Below are 21,458 nucleotides of genomic sequence, written 5' to 3' on the forward strand. Positions count from 1 at the left end.
CTCACACTCCCATTATGAGTCAGAGACAGAGAGAGAGAGAGAGAGAGAGAGAGAGAGAGAGAGAGAGAGAGAGAGAGAGAGAGAGAGAGAGAGAGAGAGAGAGAGAGAGAGAGAGAGAGAGAGAGAGAGAGAGAGAGAGAGAGAGAGAGAGAGAGAGAGAGAGATGTTTGGCTGTGATCCTAGTGACAGATTTCCTTTTAATGTCCTTACCAGTATTCCACAACTCTACTGCAATACACACACACACACAAACACACCTGATAGCATGCACCACAAAAATGATCATTGACATTTGACCGTGCTAAAGAAACATTTGACAGCTCTGGCATTTCTTGACAATTTCAAAGTCCCACCACCACCTTTACCACGACATGACATTTACATAACAAGACCATGGAGATGGTTTCCCATGGCAACAGTTTTCCTATCTACACGCAAATAGGCACTACCAACTGCTTCTATTGAAAATGAACTTATTGTGTACACAGATGTATTTTAGTTGATCATAGATCTTGGATGACATGCTTGATTAGTGTTACTGAAATTGGAGTCCCTTGTGCCTATTCCTTCCAGTTGCCTGAGCCCAGGCCAAATGTAAAATCCCTGGCTTGTTGCCTGGTAGACCCCAGTGAAAACACTGTGGCAAGGAGAGGCAATGACCACACTAGCTTCTTTATAATGGCCATTAGAGACAAAAAGATACAACTATAACAGCTTTCTTTGTAACGACCAGTTGACTGAACATGACAAATAACAATTATCCATGATTGACAAGGAGGAAATTGCTTGAATCCACTCTCTCATCCCAAGTGGTAATACTGCCATAGCTTTTTCTGCTTGTCCTGCAGAGATGAAGAGAGAGAGAGAGAGACCAGCAATTTCCTGTGGCAGGATTCAGCCTGTGATGTTTTCTTGAGCTTCCGACAGAACTACACAAAACAGATGATGAGTGTGCAGGGAAAATTGGTTTGAAACAACACACAGAAGCCTATCACGACTCTGACTACATAAGGCAAAAAGCTTGTATGCCGGTGGCATCGATCTTTATGGACCAAGTGGGATTAAAGATAATGGTTTGGGCATGTTGGAAAGAACTATTAAAGTGATCAAAGACTTTGTCTTTTGTTGTCTCCTCAGCGTACTGCCAAAGCAGGTAACTTTATAACCTCTCAAAATGCTATTGTTCAGCGAGAAAAAGAGTGAGATGGAGAGAGAGAGAGAGAGAGAGAGAGAGAGAGAGAGAGAGAGAGAGAGAGAGAGAGAGAGAGAGAGAGAGAGAGAGAGAGAGAGAGAGAGAGAGAGAGAGAGAGAGAGAGAGAGACAGACAGAGATGGACTCACAGACACGTGAACTGACAGATGGAGACAGAGGCAGAACACACAACACATTTAAGTTGGCATCATCTGAGGATGTGCCAACCTCGCCCAGGCATGATGTAGATGTCATTCGGCAGGCCACAGTGACAGTGAATGGCATTCTTGATTGTTCCAGCAGCTGTGACATCATGAATGTGCCAGAAGAGGAGAGAGAGAGGGAGAGAAAGAGAGAGAGAGAGAGAAAGAGAGAGAGAGAGAGAGAGAGAGAGAGAGAGAGAGAGAGGGAGGGAGGGAGGGAGGGAGGGAGGGAGGGAGGGAGGGAGGGAGGGAGGGAGGGAGGGAGGGAGGGAGGGAGGGAGAGTGAGTGAGTGAGTGAGTGAGTGAGTGAGTGAGTGAGTGAGAGAGAGAGAGAGAGAGAGAGAGAGAGAGAGAGAGAGAGAGAGAGAGAGAGAGAGAGCAAATGAGAAAACATTGTCAGTAGGGGTAGAGAAAGATTTAAAAGTCGAGACAAAATATGATGAGAAAGAAGGATAGGCACATTTCAGAGAGTGATGGGAAGGAGGGGGTAATGGAGATTAGCTTTTTTGAATTAATTTTATGAATTCATAATTCAATGTCATGACACTAAGCAGGCACCCATAGAGTACTAGCAGCACCAGTGGTGGGTCTTGTACGTAATGCACTGTAACTCACCATATTCTGTAGTTTTATTGTTCCACACATCCCTTCTTGCTGTAATTCTGCTAATTATACATTCTGGATTTAATGTGATCAGGATTACAATTAAATCCATACTGTCAAACTGGATGTGCGTACTTAAATCCTGAATAGCAGCTGCAATCCAATTTATGAACCTAATTCAGATTAGAGTGTAATCCAGTTCATAATGTGTGGTGTTTCTCTGTGATCCAGGTTCAGGAGCTGTGATGCTAAATAGTTTGACAGCCTGAATCGCCCTGGGACCCACCCTCTTCATTAAGAGCTATTGACCTTTGACCTTACCGTAATTAGGAAGGGTGCCGGAGGAGGTCTCAGAGGACCCCCCACACAGACCCCTGCCCCAGCCCAGATGGTGAGCCCTCACCAGGGGTATACTGTTTCTGAGGTCCCTGTATAATGGCCTTGTCTCACCAGCCAGCCACTTACCTGGGAACACGTGTCAGCTCGACACAAAGACTGTAACAAAGACGTTGCCTTCCCACTGAGGCCAATCAAAGGCTGTCGGCAGACGCCCATTGAAGCAAGTCTAAAGAGAATGGAGATACTTATGGCGGACACGCTGCCCTTATGGCCAGTTATCCTGTCTGTTATCTTCACATTTCAAGCGCTCTTCTACGTTCCTGAATTATGCATTGTTGTGGAGATGCAATGACCAAGGTTACGATGGATGAAGGGGCTTGTAAGATGCCCATGGTGTATTATGAAGCAAATAGATTTCGCATTTTTCTCTCTCTGTGAAACTGTCCTTGGTCGAAGTAATCACCATCTTCTACAGGCTAAACGTCTTCACCGCCTGAGAATATGTCCATGAGTGTACCTATTCTAGGTTGTTATAAAAACAACAACCACGCTGTGAAAAATATAGTTTCTTAGTAGATATTTAAGGTAAATTAAAGGTAAGTACTATACTTTTCTCTGTCTTTTGCATACTGTTTGTGTAAGGAAAGAAAGGACCCTTTAAAACAAAGTTTGTTTTACTCGGTTTGAAAACAAATATCCAAGCATTTTTTGACCCTAAATGGAGTTGCAGGGAAAGGCTTTAATTTCTGTATTTTCTTTCACAAACTTCATATTTCTCACTTTTGGGGGCCAGAAATAAAAGAATCTGCACATGTACCAGGAAAGGTCCGTGTGTTAATGATCTGTGACGCTCAAGGCAGCTTACATTGAACCAGTTATCATTTTTTTATGGGAAACAATAATGATGTTTTTGCTCATCTACTAACGCCCTAGAAAACAAGCGGAAAAACTCTCGGCGTGACTTGGTTTTTAATCGAAGACGTTGAGAATATGATGCTGTAAGTATACAAACATAGCTGCCAGTTGCTTGTCGCTCAATGACCGTGGCAAAATGTGCATTTTGCTTCCATTTTTTGTTTGTTGTTTGTTCCCAGGGCTTGTTGACGAGCGTGTGGGAGCTCCAGTCGGGAAGAAACTGTTTGTGCCTTTTCTGTATTTCACCTCTAAACGCTATCAGTGGATCTTCGCCTTTTCACAAATTTGAGAAGATCCTCGCCGCACACCCAAGTGCACATTAAATGAAATTAATGGAAATTTCCACACATGATAGATTTTTGGCTATCATTTCTCTTATTAGATTTTCATTGGACTCGAGGGAGGGGCCCAATCTTAGTCTTGCCAGTCCTGATCATTGATGGAATTATTTAACCACTGATCTGCTTCTGCTACTGATTTTATCTCAAATATATCAAATAGTGACTGAAAATAATACTTCCGGTTCCCCTTTTCACAAAAAATATCTAAAAAAGAAAGTTGCTGGAATTTTACATTGAACTAAAAGAGATTGGATTCCTCGTGTTTGACTGGCTATAAAATAAACTGTGATCGGAGAACTCTGGTTTGTTTTTGAACTGTGCTACGTGCAGTTTGAAAAGAAGAAAAAAAGACGGTTCTTTTGTTTTCGGATGTTCGTTTCAGAATAGGACATAAAACTGAGAGAGGCTACGCAGATTTGAAATAACACAAGGTTTTTGGGTCAGGACTGGTGAGCCTGACATAAGCATGACTGTATCTGACTGGTCATATAACTCAACACCTCACTGTCTATCACATCAGCCATGAAGGATGGCTCACATGCACCGAGCTGCATCAAGAATCATCTTATTATATGAGAGCAGTGAAGACCCCCAAAAATCCACTGCTCTCCTTCAAGAGCACACATTCAGCTTACCTCTCAGCCAGACTCCCTGGGGGAGGGTATAATTGCATGAGAACCTGGCAACCCGCCGTCTCCACAGAGGATACTAGTGAGCTCCACTGCCCAGCGTGAGGTGTTGATTGGAACTCCACCGCTGTGCCCTTTGGGTCATTTATGCAGGCTTTTCAGACAGGCCAGTAAGTAAGACTAATATTGTAACTCAGTAGGCTTTCTTGGTTGACCTTAAAGTACATAATGTTATGTTTAGAAAAGCTGTATTGCTAAAAGATGCTTCTCTGGCTCTAAAGACATAACAATCCATATATACTGTACCAGTGTGCACCCGGGGAGGGGGGGGGGGGTCGGAGAGGACGTTTCTTCTTTCAACATGGCTGGGTTACTCTGCGTGAAAAATTTCATTTTAGATTGCAAACGTTGCATTTCTATTGATCGAACCCAATCATGCTGTACTCACTCAGAGGGATGCCAGGAGTATATGAATGTCCACTTTGAGAGAGAAGGAACAGATATGACCCAGTGACCACCACGGTAACCCCTTACTGAACTTGGTTCCTGCACTTTCCATTTCCTTGTTATTGTTAATAAATGATGTTGTGGGAGAGGGTTCCTGGGTTTCACATAATATCACAAATTCAGATGTCATTCGATTCAGGACCTACTTTGAGACGGCTCACGCATTTCCCCCCCAGGCTTGGGCTGTCTTTTCAGCAGAATCTTGAACAACAGCAGACTGTCAGACTGCCGATTGGTTCATATTGATATCGAAGCTGGAAACCCCCAAATTCCAATCACTCAAATTCAAACCTATGATTTCGACCATCGTCTCTCTCAGTCCCGCGGTGAAAAGACGTGAGCCCGCTTCGGTTCAGACAGCCTCCTGACAGCAAGAGTGGTGGGCGGCCGAGCGAGGGAGTCATTTTGAGGCGGGAGAGAGATCTGATAACCTGCCTCAGACTAAGTGGATGACAGGACCCCCTCTGTCGTCGTCAGGACTCATCCCCCACGAGGAGTTCTAATCAAGCATGATCCCGACCAAATGGGGCATGAAGGGAGCGTTCATACAGATTAGGGTCGTAAGCGCCTCTCCTCTCCCCTTCATCACAGAGGTGTGTGTGTGTGTGTGTTTGCTGGGGGTGGGGAGGGTCGACATAGCGAGTATTTTCTGTGTGTTTTCTTCTGTGAGTTTTTTGAAAATGGCCAGTTCTTCTAGCAACACGTGCTCGCCGACGTTGTAGAACGTCCGGGCGGGTGCTCGGCAGAACAGCCTTATACTTCCTGGAAGACCCGTTTGCACGTGTCTCCTGCAAATCGCGGAGAAAAGACTTGTTTAATCAGCTTGGTGAAGGATCCCCTAGTATAGTCTTAAATGGCCTGATTACCGAAATCACATGACATGGGGCCTTTGTCTTCTGATGGAGGGCCTTATTACCTCACAGTCGCTGTGTCACAGCATACGGCCGCGGTACAGAAACTGCGCTTCGTCTGCAGTGTCAACACAGTTCTATTCCTACAACCCTCAATTACTGTGCACCGTGTGTCTGACAGAAGGAGCATAGGGCTGTGCGACACAACGGTAAGCCATGCACTGTTCTGTCGAAGCGGAGCGGTGGGTTGCCAGGAATATGTGGGCTTTATTTTAATTTCGCTTCGATTTGTCCTGAAAGCAGCGTGTGCGTGTGTGCGTGCGTGTGCGCAATCTCGTGTGTTTGTTTGTGTGGGTGTGTGTGTGGTTAGTTTTAAGGCGACTTGGGATCCCGGATGGCGATTACTCTGAAAAGAGTTCAGACTTAAAGCTATGAGTTTGACATGTCTCTGTGCATGAGCGGCTGTCTGTCGGACTGGTTTGGCTGTATGACTGTTATGTCACTCAGTGACTGGTCTTCGACAGTCCTCATAGAAACTCATTCCCGAGACTCCCCCAGAAGCCAGCCTACAGTGAGAAGGCCAAGAAGGGATCAGGCTAGCTAGTCTGTTAAGCTTCTTGGCGGTGTCGTTAGCACCGTTTGACAAAGTCTGACAAATACAACTAGGATCAGTATGTGCTGTGCTGGGAAGGATATGTCTGGTCACAGGTTGGACAGGTTTGGGTCCAATTTGACTCTCCAAGGGTTAAGTGGTAAATCAATGATGGGGTGCCCGCAAGTCGAATGTATTGCTATGGGAAGAGTTGTCTCATTTGTGATTTTGTTGCTTTACTCCGTGACATTCCAGATGCTCCAACCTGAAGCATGACATCTTGTGGCAAGATGTCATGTCTCTTAGCTGCTACTTTTTCCTGGAGTAGTGTGTCAAAAATATAACCATAATTGTGTTGCTGCAATCTGTTAGTGGAGGTGGAACTTCCATGTTCATTTTCCTTCCAGCACCACCATCCTTCTACCTGGAAATGTTTTTTTTTCCAAGTATTTATCTATCTCTGTATCTATATATTTATTTATTAGTGTGTCTATTTATAGTAAATGTTCCCGTACGTGGAAAGCCAGGCTGCAGCTCCAAGCTGATAATCACTGTGAAATCATCGTCAGGAAGAAGACAGAGAGAGAGAGAGAGAGAGAGAGAGAGAGAGAGAGAGAGAGAGAGAGAGAGAGAGAGAGAGAGAGAGAGAGGGGGGAGTGCAATGGAAAGATTTAAAAAATACAAAAAGAAGAAGAAAAAAACGAGAGGGGGAAAGCGTAGGAGGCCTACTGAGAGTAAAGGACTGAAAGTTAAGAAGTGAAAGAGGGAGGGGGGGATGTGTGTGTGTGTGTGGAAGAGATAGAAGAGGAGGAGGAGGAGGAGGAGAAGGGGCCTGGGAGATGGAGAGCTGTGAAAGCTGTTTTTATGGCAGTAGAAGTCTGTGAGCCTGGATAGAGCCCACACGGTCTGCGAGGCTGGTGTAGTCACACACAGAAACATGTGGCTGATCCTGATTTAATTAAACCTGAGAGAGAAAGATAGAGAGAGAGAAGGGAGAGAGAGAGAGAGAGAGAGAGAGAGAGAGAGAGAGAGAGAGAGAGAGAGAGAATAGGAAGGAAGGAAGGAAGGAAGGAAGGAAGGAAGGAAGGAAGGAAGGAAGGAAGGAAGGAAGGAAGGAAGGAAGGAAGGAAGGAAGGAAGGAAGGAAGGAAGGAAGGAAGGAAGGAAGGAAGGAAGGAAGGAAGGAAGGAAGGAGAATGGACAAGATGGAGACAGAGAGCAAGGCAACGAAAGAAAAAAAAAGAAAAAGGGGGAGACAAAGAGAGGGAAACAGAGAACAAGAAGGGGAAATGGTCCTGGAGAGTAAAACAAAGAGGGGGGAGAGATATAGGTGTTGGAGATTAAGAGATTGCCGGCTGAGAAAGGCAGACAGGGGGCTAAGCAAGGCCAGAGGAGTGAGACTGGGAGACCAAACCCACACAGCTGAGGATTGTGGGTTGACAAGGAAGAGAAAAACCTCATTCTACTCTATCAGGAAGCACACTGTGTATTTCTGCCCTAGTATTATTCACACGGTGAACAGATCCACAGTAAGAACATTATCTCCTCTACCTATGAGTACTGGGACATTCTTCTAATGTATCTCTATAAATATAAACACAATACCCGAACAAAATGGGATTGGCTCTGAGCAGTATGACACTCACATTTCCCATACGATCTGCTACCAGCTTAACGACGAGGCAATGTGGGTGGATGGCTGTGTGCGTTTTGGCGTGCCGCGCGCAAATGTTCGCATGTCTTCGTACCATATGCGTGTGCGTGCGCGAGCGCGCGTTTGCCCGTTGTGTTTTGGACGCCACCAGCTCCACGCGGTGTCACCATGCCCGTTGTGTTTGCTCGTGTCAGCCTCCGGCTCACGGCGTGAATAGAGGGGCCGTTCTGGCAGCCCCCCCCCCGCGCGCCTGGTCATGTGACAGCCGTGACCGCGGGGCCTGTAAATGAAAGCTCCCTTGGACCCCTGCCTGGTGACGGAGGGCTCTGCCCTCTCACTGGGGTTTCTACTAGCTCCGGGGCGCTGATCCGTGCCGTGTTCGGAGTCACTCTCCTCATAGGTGCTTTTGACCTGGCTGACTGATGACAGCCTGGGCAGGCTGGCTGGACCCAGCCTGGTGGGGCCTTGACCGGGTGTGTGTGTGTGTGAGTGGGGGGGGGGGGGGGGGGGGGGTGGTGTGCTGAAGGGAAGGTCATGATTTTTGCAAGACGTTTTCCGGTGTGAGGCCAGACTGGCTGAGCTTAGCCGCGATTCCAAGGGCACAGCCAGACATATGGTGGGCAATGTGAAGCACCGCCACCTTTGCAGCAAGCAAAGATGCCCTTGAGTGTGTGTGTGTGTGTTGTGTGTGTGTGTGTGTGTGAGCGTGGGGGGGTGGGGTTGTATACTAGCAGTTTGACCTGCTCCATGGAGGAGAACAGAATGGGGCAGACCCCTTGAATATAGAAGCCATAAAACCATCCTCTGCTGTATCCTGTGTGTGTGTGTGTCTGTGTGTGTGTCGGTGAAACATCTCCTGGCTCCTGGGGGGGGGGGGCATTGAGCGAGGTCCATCTCCACCAGGCCGACCTGCAGCATAAGGAGCTTAAGAGAGGGGAGGGAAATTGGAAAGCAGTGGGTGAGAAATACTTTGAGAGAAAGAGAACATGGGATGGCGAGAGAGGGGAAAGGAGGGGGGGGGGGGGACCGAAGGCGAGCAGAGAGGGAGGGAATTGCGAGAGAAGAGAGATAGATCGACAGGGAGAGACAGAGGGAGAGGAAGGAGAGAAGTGACGAGGGAGGGGAGAGGGACAGGCAGTCGAGGACTGCACAGGAGACCACGGAGGGCATGTTCTGATGTGTCACAACGATTGGCCATGGTGAGGTGAGCACGGCCACCTGTGTTTCCTCCTGAGGCCCAGCCGTCACAGGCACAGGGCACACCGTCAGGAGACAGACAGACACACCGACAGACAAACAAAGTAGAATGTCCTGGGTCTGTGTCTCAGTGAGCTTTCCCCTCTCTCCTCTCCTCTCTCCTTCTCCCTGGATGAAGGAGTTCCTCCCCTGAGCTTTCCCTCCATGTGTCTGTGTGTTTTTGTCTGCACACAGCCCACGGTCACCGGTTGAAGAAATCACCCAGCGTGCCTCTGGCTCCTCTTCCTCTTCCGGTGTCAGTGAGTCTGGGCAGGTTTAGAGTGGGGGAGTTTGGGGGTGGGGGGGGGGGGTGGGGGGGGGGGTTTAGTTGATAACAAAAGTCCTTTCCACTCCCCAGCGACATCTTCGGCAATTAGCCGACAGCGATCCTGCTTGGGGGCATATGTACAGGCAATGTTCAGTTTCTACATGCTAGACTGTTTGGCATGGGAGAACACACGCATGCACACGCACGCAGGTCCCAGCCAGTGTACAGACACGCCCACACGCACAGTCACAAGCAATCACACCTTACACACACTTATTATCATCATTATCAAGCTCACAGGCAATTGATTGGATGATTTTTACTTGCCAATCAAATAGTAATCATTTTCTCCGGGCTCTTTCTGTTTGTTTATTTTGACGTCTGCTTGTGTTGAGTTTAGGTTCCGAATTGAGGCTTGTTGTTTGTCAATGCTAACCGGGTCAAATGACACCATTAGGATGAGCATGGTTGTATCTGTAATGTCTGTTGAAATGGCCTTTTTCCCCAAATAAGACACACACTGTTAAAGCAGCTGTTGTTAAAGCTCCGTTTATCGGCAACAGACCTTGTTGTGATGACAGCAACATGCAAATGACCAAAACGTCCTTTTCACAACACGCCGTCTGATACCACCTGGGGGGTGGGGGGAGTGCGGGTGTGTGTGTGCGGGGGGGGGGGGTGTTAGGTCTGAGCATCCAACGCCGTGCCCGTGGTCGCTGCCGCTCGTCAAAACACAGCATCTGTCGACCGATTGAGCGCCGTCCAAAATGGAGTCGGCGTTCACCTGCCGGTTTTAGAGACCCTACCCCCTCCAATCCCCCCCCCACCCCGACAGACTCCTGGCTAATGATGTGGGGGGGGGGGGGGAAGGCTGAGTCGGGTCGTTAATCAGGCGCGGGGGAGCGGGTGTGAGGCGTGGCAGACGGACGGCTCGTGGCCTCGGCACACAGGGGCGCCAGCAACAGCTGGAGCGCCGTGTCACAGGCAGCGCAGGAAGTGGGGCAGGGCGCCGCCAAAGGCCCGCCAGGACCTTAGTTAGGTGTGTGTGTGTGTACGTGCGGCGGTGATTTTGTGTCTGTGACCGCGTGTGTGTGTGTGTGCCTGTGGGTGCGACTGGGATCGAGTAGTTATGTACATATAAATCACAGAACTCTCCACATCCACAGGTACCAAGCATGCCAGGCGATCACATTCCTATGTCCCCCTAGTGCCATCTATAGGCTGCTCTGTGTCACAGCAGGCTCAGGATGGCATCTGTTACGGTGCACTGCCCCAGTGGCTGAGCCCAGGGAAGCTGTCGGCATGTTTGTGTGCTTGTGACTTCATATGAATGTGTGTACCTAGTGGAGTGATTCACCACTAACAACGTCAGAGTGAGAGAAGAATGACAGTGAGGAAAGAAAGCGAGAAAAAGTGATAGACAGACAGAGTGAGAGAGTGAGAGAGAGAGAGATAGAGAGTGAGAGAGAGAGAGAGAGAGAGAGAGAGAGAGAGAGAGAGAGAGAGAGAGAGAGAGAGAGAGAGAGAGAGAGAGAGAGAGAGAGAGAGAGAAGATCAAAGGCTTTCTCTCAGAGCCATGCAGCCTTTTGTAAGATCCTGACAAGTTCTGACTATTCAGGTTTAAGTTGAAGACTGGAGGGCTGAAGTCAAGGGTGTACTTAAAAAATAATTTACATCGAGCCCCTGTTGTGCAGCCTCGACTGGTCTAACCTCTTGCCGGTATGAAAGACGACGACTGAGTTTCCTGTAGTTTGTTCTCTTTGTGTGGACCTCGACATGCTAGCCTGTGGTTCAGGGCTGAGCTGACGGATGCTGTTTTATCCTTGATTGGCTCTTATATGTGACTGGCTGACTGTTTCTGAAGCTTTTTACAATGGGCAACTGCCCAGAACTGTGAGTCAGCGAAAATGTCAGTTCAACTCTCTATCTCTCTCTCTCTCTCTCTCTCTCTCTCTCTCTCTCTCTCTCTCTCTCTCTCTCTCTCTCTCTCTCTCTCTCTCTCTCTCTCTCTCTCTCTCTCTCTCTCTCTCTCTCTCTCAGCTGCTCTGCAGGTGTCCATCTCCCTGAACAAAGTGGAGCTGAGCGTTGGAGAGTCAAAGTTCTTTACTTGTACAGGTAAGTGTGGAGTGTGTGTATACAGTCATGTGCATGTGTGGATACTGTGTGTGTGTGTGTGTATGTTTGAGGGAGAGTGTGTCGGCGTGTGTGTGCGCGTCTTCAACCACACCTCCGGACAGGCAGCTTGGGAACGGCGGACGCGGCATCGCGTCCCACCCTCGTCTTCGCCCGGCCTTCGACCCCACCACCAGTGGAGCCTTTATCTCCTCCACCCCCGTCTGGAGCAGCGTGTGCCGGGCACACAGTGCCCTCCCTACAGCCCGGAGCCTGGGCCTCTGCAGGGGGGGCAGCTGTGGGCTCGCAGCCCTCTCCTCCTCCTCCGAGCCCCCTCTTTTCTCCTGCCAGCCCGGCTCAGCAGGGGGTGAGCGCCTGAGGTAATGGCCAGGCGGGGGGGGGGGGGGGGGCGTATGGAGGAGGAGGATGGGGGGGGGGAGGCAGCGGAGGCAGGGGTGTCAGGTGGAGGTGGGATCACAGGGGGGGGGGGGGGGGGAGAGAGCTGTCGCCACAACTCTGGCATAGCGGGGGTTCATGAGACGCAGCTTTTGTCGACAATAAAAAAGGAGAATGTCACACACACAGTCACACACAGTCAGTCGCACGCACGCAGTCACGCGCACACAGTCACACACACACATATCCTCGGAACCACAAACCCACACCGCAAGCGCCCTGTGGCCACGCACGCGACGACCAAAGACGCGTATCCAAAGACATCCTCCCACCGCAAACCCGACCACTCCTCCACTCACATCCAAACGCGATGTAAGCTGTGAGCTTTAGGCGACTATCGCACCAAAAGTGGAAAGTGCCACTGCCAATAACACGACTCGTCTCAAATCCAAACCACACAAAGAGAGCCCGCCTCGACGGCTGCGGACACCCCAGCATCTGACAAGTGTTACAGACAGAAGAGCCTCCCAGACAGGAGGCCTGCGAAGCCAGGGGCCCTTCAGGAGCCACAAACAAGGCGTGTTTGGATCAGAGCTCCAGCCTCTGCAAATCCCCACCCCGCCCAGCTCATGTCTGCTGTGGATCCCCTCTGCACACACAGCCGGAGAGGGGGCGGAGGACACGTCTATTTCTGCTCGCCCCGGACCTCAACAACACGGCAGAGGAGGCCCACGTCTGCAGCAGGGGCTTCACCTGGATCACAAAGAGAGAGAGAGAGAGAGAGAGAGAGAGAGGGAGAGAGAGAGAGAGAGAGAGGGAGAGAGAGAGAGTGGGGGGAGAGAGAGAGAGAGAGGGAGAGAGAGAGAGAGAGAGAGAGAGAGAGAGAGAGAGTGGGGGGGTAAGAGAGAGAGGGGGGGGAGAGAGAGAGAGAGAGAGAGAGAGAGAGAGAGAGAGAGAGAGAGAGAGAGAGAGAGAGAGAGAGAGAGAGGGAGGGAGGGAGGGAGGGAGGGAGGGAGGGAGGGAGGGAGGGAGGGAGGGAGGGAGGGAAGGAAGGAAGGAAGGAAGGAAGGAAGGAAGGAAGGAAGGAAGGAAGGAAGGAAGGAAGGAAGGAAGGAAGGAAGGAAGGAAGGAAGGAAGGAAGGAAGGAGAATGAACAAGACGGAGATAAAGAGAAGGTGAGGGAGAGAAAACCAAGCAGAGACAGAAAGGTCAGGAGTCAGACACCTTCACAGAGCCTCACACGCACAGGAACACACAAGCTTGCATGCTCGCACACAAGCAAACTAACATACAGCGCTATACTGTGTGAAGTAGGGTAAACATCATTCATGGAAATAGCTCTCTCTGATACTATACACATGCACGCGCACACACACACACACGCATGACATTGATGGACAGAGCAATAAAGAAAGATACTGCAGCGTCACTGTGACAGGAAATGAATTTCCCTGTTCACACGAGTAGTCTTCCTCCTAAATGTGTTCATTACAGTCACTCCCTCTGGGTCGCATCGCTCCCGGTCACACACACACGCCACACACAGACACACCCCACACACTCGCGCACATAAACCCTTCCCCTTTCCTTCACAACCCCATCAACCCTCCACCTCACCCTCCACACAAACCCCCACACACTCTCAACGCAGACACACACACACACGCAGAAATACGGCGAAGGCGAAGCCTCCCTGCCGTCCAGGGCCTTGTTTCTGCACGCCAGGCGTCTCCCCACGGACCCGAATCAATTACTGGCGGGCTGGAGACCTGGCGGCGTGGACGGCACCTTGGGGACGGATACCGAGTGCTCTTGGACGAGGAGGTGGACTAATTTTAGCTGGAGAGCGCCAAGGGCCGTGTTCACACAATAACACGCGTCTCGGAGGACGCGCGGGAACGCTTCAATATTTCATCCGCGCGATATTGCTCCCCATGCCCCTGCGTGGAGGGGTGACATCGCCGAGCGCTGGCTGGCTGGTTCCAATGCCGGATGTTCCACGTATTTGTTTTGGCCTGTTTCGACGGCCTGTCCTTAATACAGTACATTTGGTATTCGCAGCGCGGCGTTGCGTGAGATCATGCTTGGATTCCATCCAGTTATGGATGTCCACCCTGTGCCCACTTGAACAGCTGAATCCATAGCCCAGAGGTGCCCTGATAATGCTATGTTAATGCCGAATATTCTTGTTTGCTCATTGATAGCCCTGTCGATAGGAATAGCGTGCGTGGTTTGCGATCGATATCCCACCAGACGACCAATGGCGACGCGGCGAGCCGGATCAACTAGCCAGCCTTGAGGGACGGGCTTCCTTCAGGAAGACTGATGAGCCGCAACACACAACACGGAGGAAAAAAAGAACAATCTCATCACATCCGAGGCGGCAACTCAAGGGTTACCTCCCCGCCGTCGAACCCCCCCGAGCGGGGCCACCAAATTCACTCTGCAGACGCCCTCACCTGCTCTGACCTCGTGGTTAGGGCCCAGTGATTTCCGACATGCACAGCCCTCCTCGGAGACACAGCTGCCTCCGACCCGACCCTCCCCCCCCAGCTTGCCAGCCCATCCCTGGGGGAATGATCACTCTCGGGCCCAGGCTGGGGGTGATTGATGGGCCGGGGAGAGGACCTCCTGGCTGCCTCCTTCGTGCCCCCTCCAGGAGGGCAGGATTTACGGGCGGGGCCACCTGGAGGAGACAGCTGGTACTCTCCTGCTCTGCTGCTGCTGGGGAGCGGCTATGTTTCACCGAAAAGCAATAAGAGACTGGAATGGGATTATGTGTGTGTGCATGCGTATGCGTATGAGTATTGTGTGTGTGTATGTTTGTTAATGTGTGTGTGCGTGCATCCCAGGGTGGGTTTTTAGGGTTTTGTGCATCTGATTTCGGAAGTGTATTGCCTGCATATGTCTCTCTCGGTTTTACAGACTTATTAAGTGTGTAAATCCAGGATTATGACACGGTTATATAACCTCAAGCCGTCTGCTCGGCTGACAGTTCACAGTGCCTCTGCTTCAGGAGTGTCAGCTGCTCCCTGTCTTAAACCCAGCACTCGAGCACTGCTGGGAACACATTACTATCTTACACAACGACCGCCCTTGACAATGATACAGCTTCAAACAAATCTCCCCAATATCATCACGATGACTGTTAGCCCAGGTCCATTGGATTAAGCACGGACTGTAGCATAGTATAAATGGGAAGAGTCATTGACTTGATCGGCGGTGATCCCTGTTGTGTTTCGTTTTTCACAAGGAGATATTAATATTCCTCTGCATTTGCATGACTTCCTGTGTTGGGCATGAGGGTGAACTGTCAATGTTGTTTGTGTGTTCTCAGCGATTGGGGAACCGGTAAGGCTGGAGTGGTTCAACCCCCAGGGAGAACGCATCACTTCCTCTCCGAGGGTGGCCCTGCACACGGAGGGGGTCCGCTCTAGGCTCACCGTCTATAACGCCATCGTCGAGGATGCCGGCATCTACCGCTGCCAAGCCACCGACGCCAGGGGCCAAACCCAGGAGGCCACCGTGGTCCTGGAGATATACCGTGAGATGGACACACACACAGGCAGACATTCACACACACACACACACACACACACATCCACGCAATCACACGTCGGGAAATGACCCCGGTACAACCTCAGCCCAGGCGCATGCACCTACACACACGCACACGAGCACACGAGGAGATCACTCCGACACAGCCCAAGCCCTTATGCCTATACATGCGCACGTGGCACACACACTCACGCACACACACAAACTGACACACGCATACACTAACACGCACACACCGTCTCTGAATTCCCAGGCTCATTGAAATGGGCGCCAGCGTCCGTCTCTCATGAGCAACTTTAGACGTTACGAGACATGAGGGGAATGCATCACTGTCGTATCTGTTTGATCATAAAGCTAGCGTATTAGCAGTCAGCGCTCGCCGCCGCGGCTAGCCGACCGTGGCCGGGCTACAGGGGTGAGCCGGCGCGCGTGATGTACAGTGCTGCAGGCGACGGTGACAGCGCCTAATGACAGGCTCTCCTGGGCGCGTGTTAACGAGATATGACACGTGGAGGAGTGGGGAAATGGAGGGGGGGGGGGAGAGGACGGAGAGACGGAGGAGGCATACAGTATAACCTCACCGTTTTATGTTTTTGAGGGGGCTTCCCCTCCCCCCTTCACACACTCTCACACACACACACACGCACACATACGAAAGTGGTATGTGTCTTTCTCATCCTCCCTCAGCGCGCCGGCGTTCTCATCAGGACGGCGACGTCCTATCCTCTTCCCAACACCTTCTCCATAGCAACAGGCTGCCAGTAGCCAAGCAGCGGCAAAGTCGTCACTGAGATGCGGATGGGCTGAACAGCACCCTCCTCACAGTGGCACGATCAAGGACTCCCCGCGAGACCGTTTGCACACAAGCCCTGTTGGAAAAGATTCAAGGCGTCTTCTGGAGCTAACCCCCAATTTACACGAGTATTCCTGTTAGACGACTCATACTATTCTATCGGCAAGAGGCGTGGGACCGATTCATGTCGTTGGCGTGTCGCTAAATTGTCCACTCGTTTTCCATCAACAGCATTACATTATGGGAGTGACTTAATCACCTGTGCCGTCAGTGCTTTGACAAAGACACACGGGTGCTGCCAAGCGCATGAGCTAGGAACAAAGCAAATAGGAACAGAAGAGTCCATGTATCACCTCGGGGGTCTCCGGAAAAAATTGGCTTGTCACCCCTTTGACAGTTGTCCTTGCAGCCATGTCGGTAGAATATCAACTTAGTCGGCGGAATAGACTCTGTTCGACAGAGTCAAGTGTGCAATAGATTGTGAAGCTGTAGAACTGTGTTCCACCTCACTCATTTCCTTGTTGAGTAACAACAAAAGAGACAGGATATGAAAACAAGCACCGGGAACAAGCGACACCGAAGAGATGAATATTAGTCGTGTTGGAGTGAGGGGGAGGGGGGGGGGGGGGGAGTGGAGGTGGAGATGAGAAAAGGAGGGAGAGCGAGAGAGAAAGAGGGGGAGGGAGGGGGAGAGAGGCGGGCGCAGGGGAGAGAGAGAGGGAAAGCACGGGAGAGAGAGAGAGAGAGGTGGGGGGTTGAAGAGAGAGGAAGAAAGTACCCCCCCACAACCACGCATCGCAAGACCCTGCCGCCTCTGCAGCGACGAGGCAGACGAGGCAGACGAGGCCAGGTTAGAGGCGTGCAGAGACACAGAGAGCGTGGGAGGAGGAAGGAGGGAGCAGGCGGGCGAGCGAGCGAGATGGGGTATGTGGGAACTCATCTTGGAGAACTGCACACGGCAAATGCTAATACGAGAGCGGGGGGCGGGGGTTGGGGGCCGGGGTGGCGGCAGAAACAAACCGCGTTGTTGTTGATTTATTCGCAGCTTCATTAAGGCCACACAGATAGTGTAGTGTTGCACAACCGATGCTGCGCGTCGTACCATTTATAACCCCCACACAGGCCCAGGGCTCAGGGACTTAAACAGAAGTCAGACGTTTTCCGGTGCTTTCCATCAGACAGGGTCTGGACCTTCCAGCTACCACACATTGACCATCCCCACTCAATCATTGGATTAAAATAGAGCTGAATGAATTAGCCTGTCATAAATCTGCATGTTCTGTCCTGACCACAGGAGGTCTGGGCAAGCAAAACAATGACGGATTGATGTGATCGGAGACTGGGGTCGGGACTGATAACAAATAAAAACTGATTTGTATCATGCTGTCTGCGGTGTTTCAGGGCCCATCGGTCAATCATCAAATCAATACGACGTAATTGTAAATCAACTTGTCGCGTACGACCGATTCATTCCCATCCGGCATGCGTCTGACACAACCTCACATCCTGTTTGTCACAGAGAAGCTGACGTTCCGCGAGGTGCAGTCCCCGCAGGAGTTCCGCCACGGCGAGGTGGCCGAGGTCATCTGTGATGTCATCAGCTCGCCAGTGCCCGTGGTGGCGTGGTACTACCAGAACATGGAGATCACAGAGGAGCACTACAGTAAGTGGACCACGGGGGGAGCACCCACAATCCTTTGTGTGTGGGCCCGGTTTAGATACGACAGCCACAACCAGACCGTAGCTTTTCGGAGAACTTCAAGTTCAAGTATTTTATTTGTCAGGTACACAGAACAACACAAGGTCAGACTGGGCACTGAAATTGTTAAAACAAGACAACGCAAGCACCTGGCATAACATAACATAACACAAGTACACAGAACATTATTTACATTTATGCTGGGCTTAAATAAGTGAAACTTCCTAAATATACAGATAGTAATAAATAATCAACTATACTAACCATAAGACTAAAACTTCCTAAATATACAGATAACAATAAATAATACACTATTCTAACCCTAAATGCACATAAAACCTATTACAACCCTATAACCTATTCTAACTTAAGTGGAGTACAGTACAATAGTGCACAATTGCAAATCGGGGACTATGTCAATGACCATACAGGAGACTGATTGCAAAGTACAGTGAGGTACAATAGTGCAATGTTACTAATAGTGCAACCAGTAGCTGAAAGTGACAGTGTATAAGTGACTAGTGTGCAGTGAATCAATGTCCATATCAATGTCCATATCAGTGTCCAACCCTCGAATAACGTTAAACATTTGTCTCGGATAAACTCTGGTCGGATCCAATAGGAACAGGTAGTTTCACAGCTATGTCTGCTGTGTCTGTATTTGGCTTCAGTGTGCAATTACTGTTCTAACAACAGTGTGTTTGTTGATGCACGGTGGCACCGTGCTCCATCAACAGCCTTCTAATTACACTCTAATGAGGCCGGGCTTTCTAATGGAGTTGAATCAGTAGAGGTCTGTGGTAGAGCAGCAGGTTGGTACACCGTGTCCACATTAGGGTGTCATCCTGTTTTGTCCAACCCTAGCTGGACAAGCGTGTAGCCTGAGAGGCGCACATACGTCTATGCATATGACCAACATTTCTACCACAGCACCCAGACGCCAGAGCGGGGTTTATTTACTCTGGCCGACGGGTGTGGTCACCTTTGCCACTCAAACAGACTTCCTTCTGCTGGGCCAATCACAATCATTTATCTGATGTGGGGTGGGTTTAATACAAGGGGTGCATAGAGGAACTGCGTCAAAGCATTTTGGTACACAACCAAGATGACGTTTCATAGCTCTGATTGTTTTTTATACCCAAATCTATACATGGACTAGCATCTGTATGCTATCTTAACACCCACGGTGTAATTAGCCGCTTTAGCTCAAAAGACAAATTAAATGTGTTACTTTCATGCCAGATTCTCTCACACAACCTGATCTGACAAACTCCTTTAATGAGCACAGTGTAAAACACATCATCAAAATCTATTCACAGGTTTTTATATTTATGCCAGCAGAGGGAAAAGGGGGTATTCAAGGGCAGGATTGGAGGTGTAACATGGCTCATGTGAAGGCGGGACCAGAGGAGGGCAGAACTGCCACTCGCTGCTTGTTCAGTTGTAGCTAACCTCTCATATTCAGTGTATATTTATTTGTTTAAGTCAGTTCAGAAAACATTGCGATGACCAGTCAATGTCCTTTTGACCAGTTCCCAAGAAATGTGTGGCAGGTGAAAGCAGGACGGTGGAGGAGACGTTATTAGACTACTGACTGTACGATGATAGACTACTGATTACGGAGGAAGGCAACTGGGACAGTTGCAGAAGTGTAGCAAAAACCTCTTTGACAGACAGATTTCCATAGAGGTAGGCTATGCAGGTTCATTCATGATAACCTACAATGCCAATCATCAGTTCTTTTAATAATTCATATTTCCTCTTTAGCGACCCAAACAAACCCTCATCTAACAGTTGTGCAGACTGTCTGGGCTTATTAGCAAAACAGAGTAATTTGCCCCCTCTGAACGTTTCATCTTTTTAAATTGAAATTCTAAAGACAATCTTTAATCCAGCTGTAGGAATGATTAAAGATGCAGATACCGGTCTCCTTTTTCCATTATTTTAATCTAATTACGGGTCTGGGTTATAAATATATTTGCTTGAAAGAGGGAGAGATAGGGTCCATATCAAACTGTCTGGGGACACTATGAAGGGTGGGAGTGGAAGTCTAATTGCTGGAACGTTTATCAGTGGAGCCCCATGTTATCAGGTGGGGCGCCTCAGTGAAGATTGACAGTAGCACAAGGCTGACTTCATCACTGCCCCCCAGTGATGAAGTCAGCCTTGTGCTACTGTCAACTGGGGGTTGTTTCTGTCTTTTTCCCTCAGTCTCTCTCTTTGTCATTCTGTGTCTCTCTTTCTCTCGCTCTTTCGTTCTATCTTTCTTTCTTTCATTCTTTCACTATACCTATATGTCTTTCTCCCTCGTTCTCTCCTGAAGGCAGGTTCCAGGTTCTTCCCAACAACAATCTCCAGATCCACAAGGTGACCAAGGCTGACGAGGGGGTGTACCGCTGTGAGGCGCGAGTGGAGGCCCGTGGCGAGATCGACTTTGTGGATATCGCTGTGGTGGTGAACGGTCAGTATGCAGCTAGCCACGACCGAGCAAAGCTAACTCTTGTTCTGTCTACCTACGACAAGAAACCTAGCTACTCTTCGCCATTGCTAACTCCATTGTCCAACAATGTACTGTGCTGTCCCTCAGCACGCACTCGATTTATTCGTCCTGATACTCAAGTCAGACATAATCAACCACAGCACTGCATGAGAGTCGTCGAATCATTCAATGAATCAAATGGTCCACTCAGTGGCCTGTCCCAAGAGTAAAAAAAAAAAACAGTCTCCGAGTGATTCAAAGAGGCCCTTTCTGCTTCCTGAATTGTAACGAGCTGGTTGGTTGGGATAGTCCTCAATGTCTGAGGAAGCATTCTCTCATCAGGACAGCCTCATTATCGGGATACTTAGAGCTGGACGCATCTGTCCTCTGTCTTTTTAGTATTATTTCTTTGGTGATGGAATATTTCAATTAAGGCCGGCTCTCGTCTCCGCCGCCCAAAGAAATCGAAGAGTGTCATTTTAATTTGCTCATTTGTCCTCATTTACTGCAGAAGGTGAGTCACATGAGACTGCAGGAGTGATTGAAATGTGATCTCTCAAAGGCCATAAGCACCTGTTTCGCATGGCTGGAGACAATATTGTCCCAGCTATCTACTTCTTCCCACCTAATGCAATAACGTGGCCGGTGGAAAAAAACATGGATCGCATTCAATTTAGAGCACCACTTATAGTTCTGAGGAAGATCCAATAAGCTTGTTCAATGAGGTGAGACGTATTATCTTGGCAACATGACACTCGCCATGCGCTACAGAGGCGCGACAGTTAGTAGTCTTTCCCTCTGAATGTGTGTGTGGTGCGTGTGTGTGTGTATACGTGCGTGTATGTGTGTGTGCTGGTATATGGTTGGGGCGGGGCATTGTGGTACTCACCTGGAAGTATATATCCTTAGGGCACTCACGCATGTGTGTGTGTGTGTGTGTGTGTGCCCTAAGGAAATACACCTTCAGTGCCACCACCCCCCTCCCCAGCCACAACTCCCTCATGAGAAGAGCTTCTCATGGGCTATGTAGCCCGTTGTCTGACTAGACACCGTCCTGAAGTGTTTTCCAAGGAGGTAAAGTACAATACCATGT

The 21,458-nt window shown here is 49.7% G+C and overlaps 1 protein-coding gene across 1 annotated transcript in view; it reads left to right on the forward strand.

Annotated features, from left to right (window-relative positions):
• The window catches only part of ncam2a (neural cell adhesion molecule 2a), a 147,943-nt gene that overhangs the window by 95,216 nt on the left and 31,269 nt on the right, over positions 1-21,458 (forward strand). The window contains exons 2-5 of the mRNA XM_084667940.1: positions 11,369-11,443; positions 15,174-15,380; positions 17,707-17,854; positions 20,214-20,347. Of these exons, the coding sequence (XP_084524066.1) occupies positions 11,369-11,443; positions 15,174-15,380; positions 17,707-17,854; positions 20,214-20,347 (564 nt within the window). The remainder of the gene's footprint in view (positions 1-11,368; positions 11,444-15,173; positions 15,381-17,706; positions 17,855-20,213; positions 20,348-21,458) is intronic.

The sequence above is a fragment of the Hypomesus nipponensis genome, chromosome 12 (genome assembly GCF_054491055.1).
Source record: "Hypomesus nipponensis isolate SF chromosome 12, ASM5449105v1, whole genome shotgun sequence".
NCBI classification, from domain to species: domain Eukaryota; kingdom Metazoa; phylum Chordata; class Actinopteri; order Osmeriformes; family Osmeridae; genus Hypomesus; species Hypomesus nipponensis.